Source organism: Mastomys coucha, unplaced genomic scaffold (genome assembly GCF_008632895.1).
Source record: "Mastomys coucha isolate ucsf_1 unplaced genomic scaffold, UCSF_Mcou_1 pScaffold16, whole genome shotgun sequence".
Taxonomy (NCBI): Eukaryota; Metazoa; Chordata; class Mammalia; order Rodentia; family Muridae; genus Mastomys; species Mastomys coucha.
In genome coordinates, this window is record NW_022196898.1 from 36,009,605 (window position 1) to 36,028,750 (window position 19,146).

Below are 19,146 nucleotides of genomic sequence, written 5' to 3' on the forward strand. Positions count from 1 at the left end.
AGGTGGAACAGTCTCTGGATTGTCCTTCCTTCAGTCTCTGCTCCATAGTTTGTCTCTGCAACTCCTTCGACAGGGATTTTATTTCCCCTTCTAAGAAGGGATGAAGTATCCACACTTTGTTCTTCCTTCTTCTTAAGTTTCATTTGGTTTGTGGATTGCTGACTGATCCTTTCAAGTCCTGTGGTGGTCTGAATAGACAGAATTGGCCCCATAGACTCCTGTGTTCAAATGCTTGGCCCATGAGGAATGGCACTATTAGGAGGTGTGATTTTGGAGTAGGTGCAGCCTTGTTGGAGGAAGTGTGCCACTGTGGGGGCAGGCTTTGAGGGCTCCTATGCTCAGGATCTGCACAGTGTGGAATCCAGTCTCCTCCTGGCTCCTGTGCAAGTCAGTCTCGTTTTGTTGGCTTTAGGTCAAGATCTAGAACTCTCAGATCCTTCTACCTGGAAGTTCCATGCTTCCTGCCATGATGATAATGGATTACACTTCTGAAACTGTAAGCCAGCCCCAATTAAATGTTGTCCTTTATAAAAGCTGTCTTGGTCACTGTGTCTCTTCTCAGCAATGGAAATCCTAAGACAAGTTGTAACAATGACCAGGACTTGTTTGGACCACTTTACAGAACCAGAACTTAGAAAATGATCAACAAGACCATACTGGAATGAGCATTTCTTAAACATACTTTTTGCCTATCTGCCCCAGTTCTTCCTCTGTTTAACCTAAGCCTCATGCTACTTCTTTGTAAACCTGGCAGTCCCTGGATCTCTTTATTTGTTCTTCTTAATTGGGTCATGTCAATTAGATCTCCTCTCTCTTCTTTATCTTATCCATCTCCTTAATTGTTGTATAGGTAGGAGTGGCTGAACCTACCATGTTCAGACCTCTGATGATCAGGTTTTCACTCTAGAAATTCTGACAATATAATTAGTGGGATTCTGTCCCTAAGGAAAAAAATGGAACAATGAAGTATTTTGGTCTGGAAGTGATATCACTTCCATTTATAGCACATTGACCAAAAAATAATCGAGTCAGCATCATCTCTCAGTCAGGGACTCTGCAAAAGAACTCCCAGCTCCAGTATGCCTTGGCCATGGCTTCTCAGCTTGGCCTTACCAGGGCCTCAGTTCTCCATGGAAATCTGTATTTCTTCCAGCTTGGACACTGGTTAAATTTCCTTAGGCATCATGTTTCATGGATATGACACTGTTTTTCTCCTCTATCACAACACAGGGATCAACTCTACTGTACTGGGTGATGGGATGCTAAATGTTGTACCTATCTAAAATCCCAGCACTCAGGAGGCAGAGCCAGGAGGACCACCACAAGTTTCAGGACACCCTGCTCTACATAGTGAGTTCTAGGCCATCTTGTACTATTGAATGAGACCATTTCAATATCTCTCTCTATATATAGAGATATATAGATATAGATATAGACAGGCATATGATAAAGTAATGCATTGCCTCTGCCTCTAAAACTGCTATGAAGTGTTAAGGTCTATTGAACATGGTGACATATGCCTTTAATCCCTGCATTTGGGAGGAAGAGGTCAGCTAGGCCTAATGAGACCCTGAGGGGCAGTGGACTATGCCAGGAAACTTGGTAAGGTTGAATGGGTTTAGAGACCCTGCAACCCATCCTAGGACAGTAGGCATCTCTCTGCTCCCGTCCAGATTCTTGGCTGGGAACACATGGCCACACTACACATGGGATATGACCAACGGTCTCGTAGCCCAGAACAGAATTTTCTGTACTAATGAGATATCTAGATGGGCCCTGAGGCTTTAGCCAATAAGCTCCCCTTCCTGAACATTCCTTCCTGCAAGAAAATATTTAATATCTGGTCTACCATGAAGAGGTGGTATTTACCCATTTTCCACGACAAACAATCAATAAACAATCTAGAAACAAGGACTGTCTCTTTCATCAAGAACCATCACTGTAGCCGGGCGGTGGTGGCGCGCGCCTTTAATCCCAGCATTTGGGAGGCAGAGGCAGGAGAATTTCTGAGTTCAAGGCCAGCCTGGTCTACAAAGTGAGCTCCAGGACAGCCAGGGCTATACAGGGAAACCCTGTCTCAAAAATACAAACAAAACAAAACAAAACAAACAAAACAAAAAAGAACCATCACTGGGAGCATGGAGAAAGCCTTTGTTTATAGAGCTGCCTAAGCCTCCTGCAGAAGGCCCCTCCCTGCTCCCAGATAATCGATGTTAATTCTTCCTCAGCCCATGGGCCTCCTCGGCAACTTCCAGCAGCATCGGGTGTCCAGGAGTCTGCGAGCCCCTGCCCCAGCCTCCTTACAGGCCCCCTTTATTCTTGACCCCATGAGGGTTCTAGCAGCAACTGGATGACCAGGAGCTTGGGAACCCCAGCTTTGGCCTCAGCCTAAGTTGTTTCTCACTTGGGCTGAGGCCCCCAACCCGGGCTACATTCTCCCACCCTTTGAGCCGTGCATCAGCGCTCCCCTCTAACCCATCGCACAACAGCGGGCATAGAATAAATGCAGTCTAGCATCTCCTGTTTTGCCTGGCAGAACAGAGTTCCTACACTCCAGCAGCAAGGCAGAATGCAGAACCACAAGATCCCGTTTTTTGTTTTGTTTTGTTTGTGGGTTTTATTTGTTTGTTGGTTTGATTTTTGAGGCAAGGTTTCTCTGTGTAGCTCTGGCTGTCCTAGAACTAGCTTTGTAGACCAGGCTGGCCTTGAACTCAGAGATCCGCCTGTCTCTGCTCCCAAGTGCTGAGATTAAAGGTGTGTGCCATCATATCCAATAACTCTGTCCTAAAAATGAGACAAACAAATCAACAAAACATCTAAACAACAAAAAACTAAAGTGCTTATGTGTCAACACAAATCCTGTGATCAAAGCAGAAATTATAAATCAGTGTAGATCAGCTTGAGGCTACTCAGGGTGGGGAAAAAATGTTGATTAAGGAGTTAGACAAGGCACTTTTTAGGGTGAGGCCTTTGAGGTAGGCTCTCCAATATGTAAACTTTGGAAAAGGGAAGGCCAGGGGGCTCTTCTGTTAGGGGACAGCAGAAGCAGGGGTGGGAGGCACAGAACAAGTGAGTCATTTCATTTGACTGGCTTGAAAGGTGGACTAAGGGAAACTCAAGTACACGGTCTGATTCCTGGGGAGGATAATTCGAGGTCATCTCCCGAAGGACCCCTAACTTTACCCTTTGATGAGAAAGCGCAGAGAGGCACTGCCTAAAGGCAGGCCAAGAGCTTGTGTCCTGAGCCTGAAAACCTCAAAGGGAAGCAGTGGCTTTTAAAGACTCATAAGGCTTGATGATAGGGGCCGTGCCTTCACTGTTTGTCCTTGAGTCTTAGGGACATCCATGAGGGGCTGGAACCAGGATAAGACATAATACATAGAGATAAGTATGGCTTGTCTAGCCTTCTTGGAGTTCAGGGGGTTTAGGCCTTTGGAGCTCCAGGTGAGCTTCTATAGTCTTGTCTCATAGTAATGGTGGCCCTGTGCAGGATTTAGGCACACACAGCATAGGAAGCATCCTAACCAACCATGTGGCCTAATCACTTGAGCCCCCATCTCTGCTAGACTTCCCACCCATTGCTTCTGGATCCAATCAACAGAGCTGGTGCTTCTTTCAAAATAAACGAACGAACACAATAAAATAAACAACCCCCCCCAACCCCAAACTGTATCCATGTTGGTTCAACTTACCTGACTGGCCTCTAGAGTCACTCCGCACCTGGGCCTCACTTCTTGGCCACATGCCTTGGAACGCCAGCCCCTGTGGCAGCTGCTCTCTCTCTCCTGGGATGAATCTGCTATGCTGTAATCTATATCCTCTGGAAATGGCTTGTGCCTGCGCCCCCTCCCCACTCTGGTGCCTGATACCTACTGCACAATAAGAACTGTACCAACCGAGTGCTACTCCCGGCCTGAGGTCCTTTCTCTTTTCACTTCTCACTTTGTTTCTAGCTGTGTTGTGTGTTCCTTATATATAAAAAGGCTTCCAGGCACAGCCTTGACTTTTCTTGGTCATTAACTAGATGAAGATAACAAACCTTTGCATTTCTTTCATGACTTACAGCTTCACAATCATTATCCGAGAGCTGCTCTGGCAATCTTTAAACATTCCTGTAAGCATGGACCCCAGCCTGTGAGTGCGCCATTGGCTCCTGCACTTTCACTGCAAACCCAAAAGGTTGACGACCCTGAAACTGCTTTTTACCCAGGCCACAGCGTTTTAGCATTCAAGTCAGCCCAGATGAGTTGACTCCTGATCTCTGTAGGATCTGAACTGCGGATGCAGATTCTCCTGTCTCTCCATCTTCACAATCAGACATGGCACTGAGCACTCTGATGCCACAAAAGCAGAGCCCCCTTTGTCCTAGAGCTGACAGAACTGGCTTCAGGCTTCTCTTGTGCTCACAAACTCAATCTTCAACTTCGTCCCCTCTCTCCAAATCTGAACCGTTTACACAAAGCTGAACAGGCTTTTAAAGTAACTGATTGCCCGTGTATTAAAATAACACAAAACATGGTACTTTTTAAAACATTTATATTTATATATATATAAAATTAAATATATAATATATAGTGTGTTTGAGACTAAAAATATAGTACACAATATTTTTTTAAAAAAAAAGAAAAAGAAAAAAAATGTCAGAATAGGAAAAGGTGTAAAGGACACACAGATACACATTGCTAAAAATCTATGATGGTTTGTCCTAACAAAAATACTTTTTTTTTCTCTTAGTTGTCATCATGGATCCATTTTTGAGGAGGATTTTGGTAGAGAAGATTCAACAGGCATCAGAATGGAGATATTAATCCCAGGAATGATTGGGGTCGACAGTTTGACCTGGGTACCTTGTTAAAAGTGGAGGCCTTGTGGGTGATTTTTGCTAAGAAGCCTATGTATTTGATTGTATCAGCAAACTCCCCCTGCCCCTTCCAGTCCTGGTGTTCCCAGGGGTGATGGACAGTTCCTGAAACCAATGGAAGAGTCTGGCCACCAGTTCGAAAAGGCCAGTGGTTGTGAACATTAAAAACCTAAAATGGGATGCCAGGACTGGTAAGGGGAATTCTGTGCATACAGAATCATTACTTTTGTTAAGAGCAGGTTTGCACCAGGACTTCCTAGTATGGCCTCTGTCTTCTGTGCAACAATTATTTTCCCCTGGGAAAGGAGCCTAGGGGTTCCCTCACAGTGATGCAGGAAAACTGAATGCTACGCCCTCCTCTCAAATCCATATAACAAGCCACAGATCTCAGTCCTCTCTACTGGCCCATGGGTGGTATCAGCAGCAAGCTGAGGAAGGTCAGCCAGCATTGGTCAGAACGCACTGTCTTTAGGAGAGGAGGAAAAAAAATCACAGGGAGAAGGGAATGTTGTGTTTAGGTGACAGCTTTAGAGTCCTTTCATAACAGTCAATACATCCTCAGTGGCATCTTGAGGTCTGTGTCCCCAGGATTCTACCATCAGCACTAGGCTGGATGGGTGTAGAGCCTGGCCTCAGATTCCACAGAAATGGAACAGTAGAGAAACTAGGTGTTCTGCGCCTGCAATGGCCTTGGGAGGTCATGCATTTCACCCACAGGGACAGAACTGCTCACACAGCAGGACGAGGCAGTGACTAAGCCAGTAGATGTTACATGTCCAAACACGGTCTTTGGCTTTCACATGAGTTTCTATAAATCCCGATTGCCTAGCATTACTACGTAGGGGACCAAGTGTATGTGGGTCACCCACTTCCATCTTAAGGAGCGCAGGAGCTATGGCTCCTGACAGAGCACAAGGGGCAAGACGCAGGTCTGTGTCTCGTCTCACCCAGAATCATGTTAGTTGAGCTCATGTTTTTTCGTTTTGAGAGCCGAGCATTGCCCGGGTTCCTGTTAGCTTTCCTTTCTCTTTCCTGCTTTATGCATAGTCTGTAGTTAGACTTTGGTGGTGGTGGGGATGGGGCAAGGACCAAGATTCAGCAAGCAGGCTGGGCTCTCTACAAAGGGCAAAGCTTATCCAGAGCCACAAGAACCTTTTGCATATGCAGAGTTTATGTCAAAAGCACCAATCCCTTCTTCCCTCTAAGGTCATCCCTTTCAGTCTACAGGAAGGGGTCGGCTGCTCTCGCTCTCCTAGTTTCTGATTCAAGACTGCAGGGAATGGAAGCTTCACCTGGCTTGGTGAACAGGGAGAGCAGTCTTTAGGCCAGATGACTGTTCGTGAAGACCGAAGTGAAAGACAGTTTCTCTGTCTCCCCCAGCCTGTATGTGCTGCAGACTACATCCGTAACTGAGCCCTACCACGATCATAGCAGCCTACTGAATCTAAGACGAGAGCAACAGCGATAGCTTCATTTCACTCAGGGTTAGGGTGCCGGACAAGATCAGGAAGTTGGTGGTTAAAGCTCCTTCTAGCAGGCAGCGCCTCCCTGTCCCAAGCCTCACCAAGACTGCTTACTGTTCCTGAAGGATGGGCAATCTCCTGCCCCAGATGAACACAGCCAGCAGAGTACAGGTTTAGGCAAAGACCAGAAGATGGAACCAAGGAAAACTAGGAGGTTAGATCAGGGTTACTCAGCAAAGGGCAGCTGCAGAACAGGATCCTGGATCTCTCGGCTCTTGGTTTCTTATTCCTTCAACTAAAGCAATAACACCCAGGGTGCTTAGACTCCAAGTACCAACATGCTGGAAGACTCTAGCTTCAGACGGAAGAGCCTTGTGATTAAGGGACTTTCAACTCCCTCGACAAGCAACACTGGTCATTCAGCAGGGCCCAACTCTGATTCTGATTGCGGAGTGAGAGTGGCAGGAGTCTGTCTCAGTTGCTGTTTCCTGTCCCTTGCATGGTGCTTGACTCCCACAGTTTTCCTTAGTGATGCTCTTGTTTCCATAGAGGGACCTACTACTTAAATCAGAGAGAAATAAGAGAATCAAGCCAAACCCCAGACAAGACGATTACTTTAGGGAGTATTGCTGTCTATAACGCCACTCTATCTAGCCTTCAGAAGTGTGTGGATCACCCGTGGCTTCGGGTGTCAGGGAAAATGAAAGCCTGCGTGGATCCATACACACAAGGACCTACACTGCAAACACACTGCCTCACTGAGCTCTCATGAAAGGGGTCTGTGAGCGTTCGTCTTCTGAACGGTCACTGCTGCAGGAAGGGCCCACTCAGTGCATGCACTCACTGGAGGAATTGAGGAAGCAGCAGCTGCCTGCCAGGCTGCAAATGGAGCTCCTGGATTCCTGGGTAGTACCTGGTCCTTATCGGGAAGGGGAGAGCAGAGAATGTCACCCCACAGGCCCATCTAGGAGGTTAGTGATGGACTGTGCCTGATGAACATGTATGGCATTAAAGTAAACATGACTAACGAATGGTGACCAATGAGAAAAAGCAAGGAGCATTCTGGGAGTACCTCCTCCTATCGTGCAGGCCTCAGCGGGGACACGGATAGTAGACTCCTGTTGGGCAGTTGTTTTCTTGGGAATGTGGGGCTGAGACGAGAGTTACAGATTCTCTTTGGTCAGAAAGTGGTAGATGAGACGTGGTATGGAATGTGTATGCTCGTGTGTACACTGTGTGGGGAAAAGACAGCATGGCCCGTGGAACTCAGCGCCTGCTGTGTTCTTCTGCACCTAGGCTCAGTGAGAACTTTCCTTCTTGACCATTTCCAGGCCCACTTCCCCTCACATCCTCTCATTTGTCTCTCCTTGGATGCTAACATGGGACAAGCTGAAGCTCACACAGGGACATCATCACAAACCTGACACTCAAGGCACTGAAAATGGAAGAAGGAATCTGACTGGTTGGGGGTTGGGGGGTGGTGAGGAGGAGACAAAACCAAAATTTGTCTGGATAAAGCATCTACTACGCCATCTGCAAGGTAGTTTCTAGCTACGGTGAGTAGTTAGACAGGGTAAGATAGTAGAGTCTGAGACTCAGGACACTGCTTAACTCTATCAGAATCCACCAGTAGGCAGGTCTCACCATTTGGATGTATATACTACATTCAAAGTGCTTAGAGACTCAGATATAGTAATACAAGGAGTTAGGAGTCCGGTAGAGGGCAGGTGCTCCTTTCTTTTCCACAGGGACTTGTATATGGCGGGGGAAACCCCTACAGCTTTTCTTTCCAAATGAGGTTTTATTGCTTTTGAAAAATAGCCCCATGAAAAGCAGCCTCTGCTCTACCCAACTCTCCAAGGCTCAAGAGTTAACACCAAAAAGCGGGGCAGACACCGGGAAAGAAAGAAGCTCATGTGGCTCCCACTAGTGGTGGATCTCGGAACTGCCATGCACTACACAGTGGCCCCTTGCCTGACAACCAGTACTTGGCCCTAACCACTCCTTGCTCACATCCAGGACACATCTGGCTGGTCCAGCACAAAGCTCAGAAGAAAGGAAGCAGTGCTCCTGGGGATTTTTGAAGCCCTCTTCACTCAGACAGATAGACACCATAGCAGCCAGAGTGACTGGCATCTTGACCCCAACTGACCACGGGATGCATTTGAACTCATTGTTTCATCTGTAATACCCCAAGATGGGAAAGATGAACACAAGGTATAAAGAGATCAAGACGGGGACTGTTGGGCTATCCCACATCCCAGCAGCCTGCCCACCTCAGCATGGCTCCATGCCATCTTACGGGAGACTAGAGGAGCAGGACAGAAAGGAAATGATAAAATGTGCTCTTCTCCTCCCCTTTCTCCTCTCTCCTCCTCCCTTCTTCCCCCCAACCTCCCCTCTCCTTTTCCCATGCTTGGGTCAGGCAGAACAAAGGTCAGAAGAGACATCCTCCTGAAGAAGAGGAAAGGGCAGGCCCGGGAGACTAGGGCATGCACAGAGCACCATCCTTGGGATGGGATGTTACTGGGAGACCTGCTCCTGATTTGTGATGGCCAGGAGGAGAAAGGCTGGGTCCATGAAAGGAGCAATGAGCAATGTCCCTGAATGTCAGGGAACAGCTGGGAAGCCATCTCCTCTGCCCCGCAGAGATACCCCAGCCAGGTCCAGCCTCTACACATGAGTCTGCATGCGCTGCTGGAATCGCTGGCCGTAGTCTGAGTGTTGAGAGGTGTAGGAGAACCGAGTGGCGGTGGCATACTTGCCAATAGGGTCATATGCTTCATAGGGGGTCCTCTCCAGGCCAGAGGGTGGGGCCTGGGGGTAGCCTAGACGGTAGGTAGGATACCCAGCAGCCCCGGGAAAGGGGTGGGAGTTGAACTTCTCATAGTTCTCGTAGGACAGCTGGCTGGTTGTATCGGTGCCACCCGGAGCAGAAGGGCCAGAGGGTGTAGGCTCTGTGCCATAGTCAGAGGCAGGGGCCCGGCTGTATGTATTGAGCTGGGCATAACCACTGGAGTGGGAGAGACGGGATGACGGGCGCCCATCAAAACGAGTAGGGCCAGGGGCACGGTAGTCAGCATATAGCACCGCCCTCGAGGATGGGCGGTCTTCGTGGGCGCGCACATTGTAATAACCGTTGGTAGGATCCTGAGGGCAGCGAGAGAAAAGGAAAAAAGTGGGAACTTCTCCCAGTGTGATAAGTTCTCCTGGGTCTTCTGCCCCTGCCCGCCCCAACTCACGTCTCCTCCTCTTCTCTGGCACTACTCTACCTTCTGTTCCTTCCGCAGACCTCTTGGCCACTCCTCCGTGGCTGTCCTCACCTCCCCCTGCGGACCCTCCTATCCCGCTTCCCAGGCGGCCAGTCCTCGGGACTTGTTTTAGTCCTTTTCCTCACCTTCATCTCATATTCTTCCCGGGTATCAATGGTGTCACAGCGCAGGTCCTGCTTCAGATCCACATCATCCTTAAAGGACTAAAGAACAGGTGTGGGTGTCAGGAGACTGACGCTGGTTTTACCCACTTTATAGATGTTGACAGTTTGCACATACTCAACCCAGGGAGTGGCACCCTAAGAAGGTATGGCCCTGTTTGGAGTAGGTGTGTCACTATGGGTGTGGTCTTTAAGACCCTCATCCTAGCTGCCTGGAAGCCAGTATTCTGCTGGCAGCCCCCAGATGAAGAGGGAGTACTCCTCCTCTTGAGCCCTGCCTGCCTGGATGCTGCCATGTTCCCGCCTCGATGATAATGGACTGAATCTTTGAACCTGTAAGCCAGCCTCAATTAAATGTCGTCCTTATAAGAGTTGTGTTGGTCAAGGTGTCTGTTCACAGCAATGAAACCCTAACTAAGACAACTGATTACATGCTCAGAGGCCACTTGCTGAAGGAGGCTCTGGGGTTGGGGCGGGATTGTGTCTCACCATGTAGGTCAAGGTAGGACACCAGAGGCCTGGTTTCTAGTGTTAATTTTGTTGCTAGTGTGTAATATGATATCCTGAGTATAACACTGCTACCATTGGGGAGCACTGCTACCATTGGGGAGCACTACCTTGGCTCAGTAATGAGGAGGTTGAACCAAAACTATCTACAGATTTTCCTGTGTGAGGGAAGGATGAGGCAAAGGGAGTCAGGGAAGCGTATAGCTAGGCATATATATGTGAAAGTCTATACCAGTAAGTGTGCATGAGAGGACCGGTTATATGTACAAGTGTGGGTGCGTCTATTTGAGAGCAGGTTGGTACATAGGAATTAGGGTAATAACAGGAACAGGTTAAACTCACAGAGGAGGAAGAGGTAACGGAAGTTATTAAAAACTAGTGGGACTGGCCATAGGATTATGAAGAGCCACGTTGAAAGAAGCATTAATTTTCCTCACCGAGTAGATGGCCTTCATGACTCGAGTTGCCGTGGAAATGCTGGCAGTATCGTCCTCCCGGTCAGAGTGCATCGTGAGTGGCTCCCGATTCACCGTCTCTACCTTGATGTCCAGCTTCCTCAATGTCACATCCTTTCGACCTAGGACAGGGAGATGTGGCTGGGGACTGTCTACTGGTCTACACGGTTGACTGTGAGCCCCCACCCACTGACGTGTCCCTGAAGGGGAAGGTTGGGGGATGGAGGGTCCGTTGTGGCTGTACAGCGCCTGTACTCACTGCCTTTGCGACGTCGGTAGAGGAAGAACACTAAGGCAGCGAAAAAGACGACGACCAGGATGCCAGCGCCGATGGTGGCCCCAGCAATGATGCCCACGGGTAACACCTCTATAGGTGGGAGAGGAAGGAATAGGAGTGAAGAGGATGGCGCCACACAGGGACCCAAAGACTTGGCCACAACATACTGGCGCAACTCTGGATTGTGTACAAAGGTAAGTTTTGCCTGAGCTGGGCCGTGTTGACATCTAAATCCAGGCCACACTGGAGAAGAGTGGGGCTGAGTTTGGTTTGTAAACTCTGCTTTAGTTTAACCAGAGTTGACGTCAGGGCGACTAGTGTTCCATCCCTGCCCTCAGTTTGCCTCAGAGCTTTCTCTTCCTCTACTTGGCATACCTTCCCATGAGCTTGGTCCCTCCCTCCTGAGCAGGGCTGTCTCCAAACTCTAATTTGTGATCTCTGCTCCAAGTCCCACTCCCACGCTGCTTGCCTGCAAAGCTGTGTCTGCTCTATCTGCACTGCCCACCGGTGGCCCAACACTCCTCTCTAGTGTCCCCACGTCCCTTAGCTGAGAAAACACCCAAGAACTCTCCCTCTGGCCTTCTCTTTCTGGAATTACTAGTTGGAGCCAGACTCTGGTTACAGAGCTTCCCCTCGGAGTTCTTTCCTAGCTGAGCCCCCCACAGTAACCTTCCTTCTCTGTTCCCCATGTCTATCCTGCACCATTAACTAAACTGGAACTATGAGCTTTCCCAGACATTCCCCAGGGGTTCCCGAGATTCTCCATATCTCCCTTTTCAGTGACTAGTTCTCAAAAGCAAACAGGTGCTAGTTTCCCTTCATCAAACATATCTGTCAAAAGCTAGGTACCTCTTGCACTTTGTCAGAGGTGCCCGAGGGAATATAAACTCTTCTATAGAACCAAGAATGCTTGAAGGGTAGAGGAGCCCTTGAACTTTACAAATATCCTCGGTTCAATCTTCTCCATAACTCAGTGACATAGGCCATGTTAATCTGTTGCACATATCATTTAATTTTTCTAAGTCTGGATTCATTTGTTCCTTCACTAAGAGGGAAGTTTCTTGTGAGTGGGGATAAACTTCTGTTCATGCCTGCAACCCTTCCTTCAAAGTTCGACACTTAAAGATGTTCAAGGAACATTCACATAGTAAATTAATTAGCAGACCACTAAAGTCAGCTTCTGGCAGAGAAGCCCAAGAGAGAGTTATCTTGCTTTGAACCTTGCTATAGAAAGAGAAGATGGAACTTCAGGCTATCCTGGGCAGTCAGCATGGCTGACCTCGCTCTTCCAGCTGGATGATGGCTGTGCCTGGTCCAAAGCTGTTCCAGGCAGTGCAGTTGTAGTGGGTCTGGAAGTCAGCCTCCATGACGTTATTGATGGTAAGAGTGGACAACACACCACTGCCCGAGTTCGTCCTCTCCACGGTGTATCGTTCCAGGGTCCCCACCTCCAGGAAGTTCTCCTTCCATGCCCATGCCTGGGGTGGGGGAGACAGGATGTATGTAAGGAAAGGACATGTGGATGCCCCAAGGATACCCAATCCACTCTTAGGCAGCCTCACCCAGCACATGTGTGGTCCTCAAGCCCTACATGCCCTTACCCTGAAACAACCCAAGTCATGCCAACAACCACAAATTCTCGAAGCTGAACTTGTGCTCCAGAAGTTGTGGCTCCCACACGATAGGTATCAGATTTATCTAGAGAGACTCTAAGAACTGCAACCTTGAGGTTTATATAGCAAGTATGGATGTAGGGGAGAGGTCCAGGAATTCGCTTCTGCCATGGTCAGATGCTCTAAATGTGACACTGGGTGGTGTTTTGTGATGTGGAGGCAGCTGAGCTAATGAGCCAGTATTGGGATCTTGGATGTTTCTGGGAAGGCTGGACTGGGACTTGAGACCCCTGGGCTCTGTTTCCTATTCCTCTCACCCCAGAGCAACCGTGTGGCTATGCTTTCCCTCTCTGGGCCTTGTTTTCTTCATCTCTGAAATGGTGGATTCTGACCATCGTGAGGCAATGCTCAGCCTCATGCTTCTAACTACATACAAGTCTATCTTACCAGCATTACCATTACTCAACCCAAAGAAACTTGCTTGGCCCTCTGGAGATGCATCTGCCCGCTCTTAATTATGAGTAGAGAGTCAAGAGACGTATTCCCCGGGCCTTCCATCCCTGCCCTCCCAGCTGAGGCAGGGGAGAATGCGTGTTCTAACTTCGTGTTCTCATGGCATAAGGGAGGCTAAGGAAGAGGAGCAGCCGAATGCTGGCTCCTTTCCAGGGCTCAGTCCTCCCAGCTCTGTGAGGCGAGCCTCCTGGGAGCCAAACCGTCTTCGGCCTAGGCAGCTGTGGTAATGAAGTATCCCTGGGCAGCCCTGGAGTTAGCCAAATGGTCATTAAATGTGATGAGGGTTTTGATGGTTAGTGGTCACAGGGGGAATTAATTGTTTATGGTCTAGGGGAGAGGAGAAAGGAATGAGGGATGGTCAGGGATTGTAGGAGGAAGGCAGGAGAAACGGGAGAAGAGCAGGACAGGTGGGAGGGGAAGCTGAGGGGAGGGAGGAAGGAGAGGGAGGTACAAAAAAAGACTGGGAGGTATTAGTAAGGGTGGAAGATGAGGGGAGACGAAGGACCTTCACAAGGAGGGATCCTACATCACCTGACTCCAAGGAACTCTAGTAGGCTCGTTCTTTCTTTCTCTCTCTTTTTTTTTTTTTTCGAGACAGGGTTTCTCTGTGTAGTCCTGGCTGTCCTGGAACTCACTCTGTACACCAGGCTGGCCTCGAACTCACAGAGATCCACCTGCCTCTGCCTCTGCCTCCTGAGTGCTTGGATTAAAGGCGTGCGCCACCACCACCCCACCCTCTACTAGGTTCCTCACAACTGTGGCTGTAATGATTTTTACACAGGGAAATGGCCTCCTCCTCACAGATGAGAAACTGAGGTTCACACCACTAATACGTTTGGCATCACACCAGTAAGGGAGGAGGTTGGATTTGAACAGGTAAAATGATACAGAAACTAAAAAGGCAGAGGACTAGGAGAGCAGAAGAGTGTGGGGGAATAAAGCTGGGCACACACCAAGGGTTGCCTGTCAAAGCCAACCCAGCACTCACAATTCGATCTGGAGGCGGGGTACTCCCGATAAAGCACTCCACCTTACCACCGTCCCCTCTCACAGCAAACTGCACCGCCTCACTGGAGATGATAGGGGGTCCTGCAGGCAGGAAGACCCAGTCAGGCCGGTCAGATCTCAGGCCAACAGCTTCGTGTGCTTGTTGGATAGGTCTCACCCACTCAGGACACTCACCGTTTACATAAAGTGGTACCTCTCGCTCAGCTACTCCAATCCTAGGCACGATGGCCCGGCAGGTATAGGTGCCGGCATCTGCCTGGGTCACTGACTTCAGCAACAGTTGATTGCTGTTACTCAGGACCTGGGCAGAGAGATTAGCCTCGGGTGGGGAGCCAGGAAGCCTGGGCCCCTAGGTCGGTGAGGGCCCCCGCATTGGAGGCATGGGAAAGAAAGCATGAAGGGCCACAAGTGAATTCCCAGAAGGTAAATGGGTTCCTGAGTCAGGCTAAGTCCTCCCTAAGACTCTAAGCAGGCTGGCAATAAGCGCCTGTCCAAGAGTGCACAGGCGCCAGCTATGAAAACCGGAAGGGATACAGTCCTCTCTCATGATGCGTTCCCATGCTTTTACTACTAAGCCAGGTGAGCCAGTTTAGTTTGAAACTTCCCTTTACCATTCTGGCCCTCTCTGTCCAATAGGCGTCCATAGAAATGCGTACTTCAGCTTTCTTCACCCAATTCTCTATCCACTTCCACATCAATTAATGCCCTAGATCTAACTACCACAGCAGCACCTGCTCCCTTCATCTGCTTCACCCTGAGTTCTAGTCCAGGAGAAGAGGTATGGCTGACTGCAAGTATCCTCTTCTCTCCCAAACCCCAAGACCTACAGAGAAATGCTCCAGTTTTGATGTGGAAGACCAACCCCGACCCCTGCGCCAGGATGCCTGTGCCTTCCCTCCACGCCCAGCCCTCAGAACAGGCAGGGAGAGACTTACCATGTTTGAGTCCTTCTTGGTCCAGGTGAGGGTAAGGGGGGGATTCCCAACCCAGACACAGGTGAGGGTCACATCGGATCCAATGTCTGTAGTGGTGGGCTTTGGGTAAACTACAATCCGGGGCGCAACTGATGGAGAGAGAGGTGGCTGGTTAGAGTCTCAGGCTCCTTAAAATCATCAGGCTCTGATCGGCTGCCCCCCACCTCCCATGTTTATCCCTGTCTACCAGTGGAGTTTTCCTCCCCTGTACCCTAGGACCTTTGAAGGACCCTGTTCTCCGCCCCCTCCCCCGTCACCGTCCTCTCAGCTACTCACAGTGAACATTCACTAACGTGCTGACATTGGTGCTTCCGACTTTGTTATAAACCTCACAAGACACAGGCTCCGTGAAGAAGGAATAGTCGACGTTCGTCTCATAGCGACTCTCGTGGGCGTCTTCAATCAAGAACCCCCCTTTGGCCCACCTAGAGGATGAGGTGTCAGGGGTGGGAGATCAGAACCTGGGACTCTCTCAGCTATAGTCAGGGACCCTGGCCTCCTCCGTAGCACCCCCCCACCAACCACCCCAGTCTCTATTTATCGCGTGCATATTATAGCACTCCTAAACCCTGACCCTCTCACCTGTAGCCCAAGATTTCCGGGTTGGCTGTGGCCTGGCATGTAAAGATGACGCGCTCACCCTCCAGCACTGTCTGGGGCTCAATGGACAGAGTCACTGTAGGAGGGTCTGCAAAGTACGGGAGAGGAGGTCAGGGTCCTTTCGCTCCCCGAGTTTCTCCCTTTCCCTCTGTAACATGTATATTGGTACTACTTTGATGTGAAGTGAGAATTCAAGTTTACAAAATATCAGCTAACACTCTCACCCTTTCTACACAAAGTCTTTTTCCAGTGGCTCAGGCCAAGAATGATAAGACAGTGAAGGAAGAAATTATCCAATGGATGCAATGACCAAATATGGCCACTAGGTGGCAGTGTGGGTTAGTTTAGGTTACGGTAAAGAGTATCCCTAACTAAAAGGAATGCATGGACATCTGCAAGGAAAGCATACTTTAACCAGGCTAGATGCTCCTGTGCCATAACATCTTTAACGCTCAGAACTCCAGTAAGCAGATTCAATACTATACTCAATGCTCCACCTACCAACCATTATTGCCCATGGCTCAAACCAGGAAAAGAGGGGAGTGTTGGTCTGAGTCCCTAGGATTTATGTCCCCACTCCATGTAGCCTATCTATGCTCTCTTTACTCACGGTGCACATCAAGCTCAATCGAAGTCTCCTTGCCATTGGGGATGGCCTCATTCATGCTGCGACAGGTGAATACACGGCCGATGTCTAGGTCTGTGGGCTGAATGAGCAGCTGGCTGACTGTAGTCTCCCTTTTCCCATCCTTCAGCAGCTCCTGGGATGGGGCAAGATGGAGTCAATGTTAAAAGCCCCTCCTCTGCTCTCAGAGAAGCCAAAGGGCGGACCTTTAACGCGAAGCTCCCTCCCTATTCCAACTCTGAATATTGTTAAGTAGTTGGGTATTTTAAAAAGCTTTCTGCAATTTACAGAAAAACTGAACAGAAAGGTAGTTTCCCCTCTCTACCACAGCTTCCCCCTTTATTACATCTTACAAGAGTGTGGGAATCCTATTATAACAGATATTCTAATATTGATATCTTAATACTAACTGAAGTCTATGGTGCGCATGAGCATTCACTCTGTAGTATCATTTTCTCTGTGTGTTCCTAGAATTCTCTAAGCCCACAGTGAGTTTCTCCGCTTCTAGAAAGCCTTCTCAGGCCTGTCCAGACCTCTAGGCTCTCTCCTGCCTGAACCACTTACAGTGAGAGTGTCTTACTTTTGGCCCTGGGTACCGTGTGTGTTTCAGCAGTGGCTCTAAGGTCCTAGAGCACCGAGACAGATTCAAACGCTCTGAAGCATCATACTGCCTCGGTGACACTGCAGTCATTTTCCATATTGTTGTCACCCACCTAAGGAAACTACGCTGTGAACGAGAGTAAAGCCTCTCCTTCAGACAGCCATGCATGCATCAGCACCCAACTGAAGCAAAATACAGTGATATTTGGAATCACCAGTCTTATGAAAATGAGAAAAAGGACAGGAGCAGATGACAAATGCTATTAGCAAATCAGCTTGTTTGGCTGCCAGTATATTTTAAAACAGGTAGCTGCCCCTTCCCCCAGAGAAAAATAAGTTTTTGATGGTTAAAAAAAAAAGTTGGGGGGCTGACGAGATGGCTCAGTGAGTAAGAGCACTGACTGCTCTTCCAAAGGTCCTGAGTTCGGATCCCAGCAACCACATGGTGGCTCACAACCACCCGTAATGAGATCTGACGCCCTCTTCTGGTGTGTTTGAAGACAGCTACAGTGAATTACACAGGAAAGAGAGCCAGGTCGGAGTGAGCGGGGCTAGAGCGAGCCGGGTCCTAAGTTCAATTCCCAGCAGCCACATGATGGCTCACGGCCATCTGTACAGCTACAGTGTACTCATACACATAAAATAAATAAATAAATAAATATTTAAAAAAAAGTTGGGCCCCATTGGGGTCAAATAATCATTTATGGTCAGAAGGAAGATATTTGCTCTAGGCCATGGAGGTCACTTTGAGCTAAAGCCAGAATCCAAGCTCTCCATCCTCACACTCTAGGAACACAGGTGGGCAGGTTCTCTCCCCAGTGGGAAGCGCCTCTCAGCCCAGGGCAAGGTGCACAAACATGTTGGCCCCTGCTGTCAGCTTGGCCATGTGATTCTGGGCAAGTGACTTAACATCTTTCACCTGTCATAACTTCCCCACTGGAGGAGAATATGCATGCAGCCCTGGCTTCTGCAGCCTTTCGCCATGCTGACAGAAGAGGGTCAACATCAACAGTGCAGCCAGATTCCGGTACAGAATGCCAACTTCGCCGCTTGCTCTCTGAGTGACATCGGGCTAGGCCCTTGACTTCTCTGACCATTAATTTCCTCCTTTGTAAGTTGGAAGCAACACTTACTTTATGGAACTCTTCTGAGGTTTAAGAGAAATTAAACCCATTAAGTGTCCATAAAGTGTCTACCGTACATAGCACCCGCACAGGAAGTGCTTATGGAATGGTACTGTGACCCTGGAAGTTCATTTATCTTCTCTGGGCCTCAGTCTTCACAACCATATGATAAAAGAGTTGGGTCAGATGGCTTGAAGGGTTTTATCACACTTGCCCCTGTATGAGGGGAAGGAGAGACAATTTGGAGTTGGGTCTAAGAGGGCCGGAGGAGCAAGCAGGTCCTCACCGTGCTAGTCACAGCCCCCTCCTGCTGTGTCCCATCCCGGAACCAAATGATGGTTGCAGCAGGCTTGGCATTGAATGCTCGGCACGTGAGGTTGTAGGGGGTGCCTGCTTGCAGCAGAATCACGGGGCCCCCATCAATCCTTGTGTCCTCTGGAGGAACTAGAGGGAAGAGAAGAACAAAATCAGCTCAGGATGCAGCTAACTGTGGCCCTTGCCATGGAGGCGTCCTTCCGTCGGCATGTGTTCCCCTTCAGCAGGGCAATGCCACCCGAGCCCCTCTTACGGTCACTCTACATGGTGCTCACACGGAGGTTTCACCCCAAGGTCACGTGCTTTCTCAGCTGGCAGACTACTCACTCACAGCAGCTCCTACTGTCTGCTACTGTACTCACCACTGTTGCTCAGGGATAGTATAGAGGGCTATCTCAAGGTCTTGAGGTCAGATCATACCCTGGGGAAGGATGGGTATCCTCACATCTAGCCCCTTCCATCTGCCTGGAACAGCAGGATGGTCAACTCTTTCCACTACATCTTTGGCAGGTCATTTTCACCACAGCGGTTCAGGGTGTTTTGTTCTCCTGCTCAAACACCTCCGGAGGCTGCAGCTACCTGTGGCATGGATTCTCACCCATCAACCTCCTCTTTTAGGGTCCTCAAGCTACGCCCTGCAGACCCTTACCTCCTCACTTTGCTTCTGCTGTTTCTACCACGGGGCATGCCCTCTCTCAGAGCTGCTGTTATCGCTCTGGCCAAACCCTGGGGGGTGCAGAAAGCTTCAAGTGTCCACCTGCAGCAGTACTGAGTGTTA

The 19,146-nt window shown here is 49.2% G+C and overlaps 1 protein-coding gene and 1 long non-coding RNA gene across 5 annotated transcripts in view; one reads left to right on the forward strand and one right to left on the reverse strand.

The window, feature by feature from the left end:
• Nucleotides 1-4,519: 4,519 nt before the first annotated feature.
• Nucleotides 4,520-19,146, reverse strand: part of Kirrel1 (kirre like nephrin family adhesion molecule 1) — a 95,892-nt gene continuing 81,265 nt past the window's right edge. For 2 of the 4 annotated variants that reach the window (XM_031374263.1, XM_031374262.1), the window contains exons 5-16: nucleotides 18,340-18,497; nucleotides 16,315-16,465; nucleotides 15,687-15,792; nucleotides 15,381-15,529; nucleotides 15,066-15,193; nucleotides 14,305-14,431; nucleotides 14,111-14,211; nucleotides 12,276-12,474; nucleotides 10,979-11,086; nucleotides 10,702-10,841; nucleotides 9,722-9,799; nucleotides 4,520-9,474 (exon numbers count right to left, since the gene is read on the reverse strand). In XM_031374263.1, coding sequence (XP_031230123.1) covers nucleotides 8,998-9,474; nucleotides 9,722-9,799; nucleotides 10,702-10,841; nucleotides 10,979-11,086; nucleotides 12,276-12,474; nucleotides 14,111-14,211; nucleotides 14,305-14,431; nucleotides 15,066-15,193; nucleotides 15,381-15,529; nucleotides 15,687-15,792; nucleotides 16,315-16,465; nucleotides 18,340-18,497 — 1,922 coding nt within the window. In that variant the 3' untranslated portion in view covers nucleotides 4,520-8,997. Of the gene's footprint in view, nucleotides 9,475-9,721; nucleotides 9,800-10,701; nucleotides 10,842-10,978; nucleotides 11,087-12,275; nucleotides 12,475-14,110; nucleotides 14,212-14,304; nucleotides 14,480-15,065; nucleotides 15,194-15,380; nucleotides 15,530-15,686; nucleotides 15,793-16,314; nucleotides 16,466-18,339; nucleotides 18,498-19,146 lie in introns of all 4 variants that reach the window. The other 2 variants (XM_031374261.1, XM_031374260.1) reach the window with 1 other exon arrangement.
• Nucleotides 10,949-15,927, forward strand: LOC116093082. Its single transcript, XR_004119623.1, has 3 exons — nucleotides 10,949-11,190; nucleotides 14,952-15,090; nucleotides 15,321-15,927. It is a non-coding gene; the product is annotated as an uncharacterized LOC116093082 (long non-coding RNA).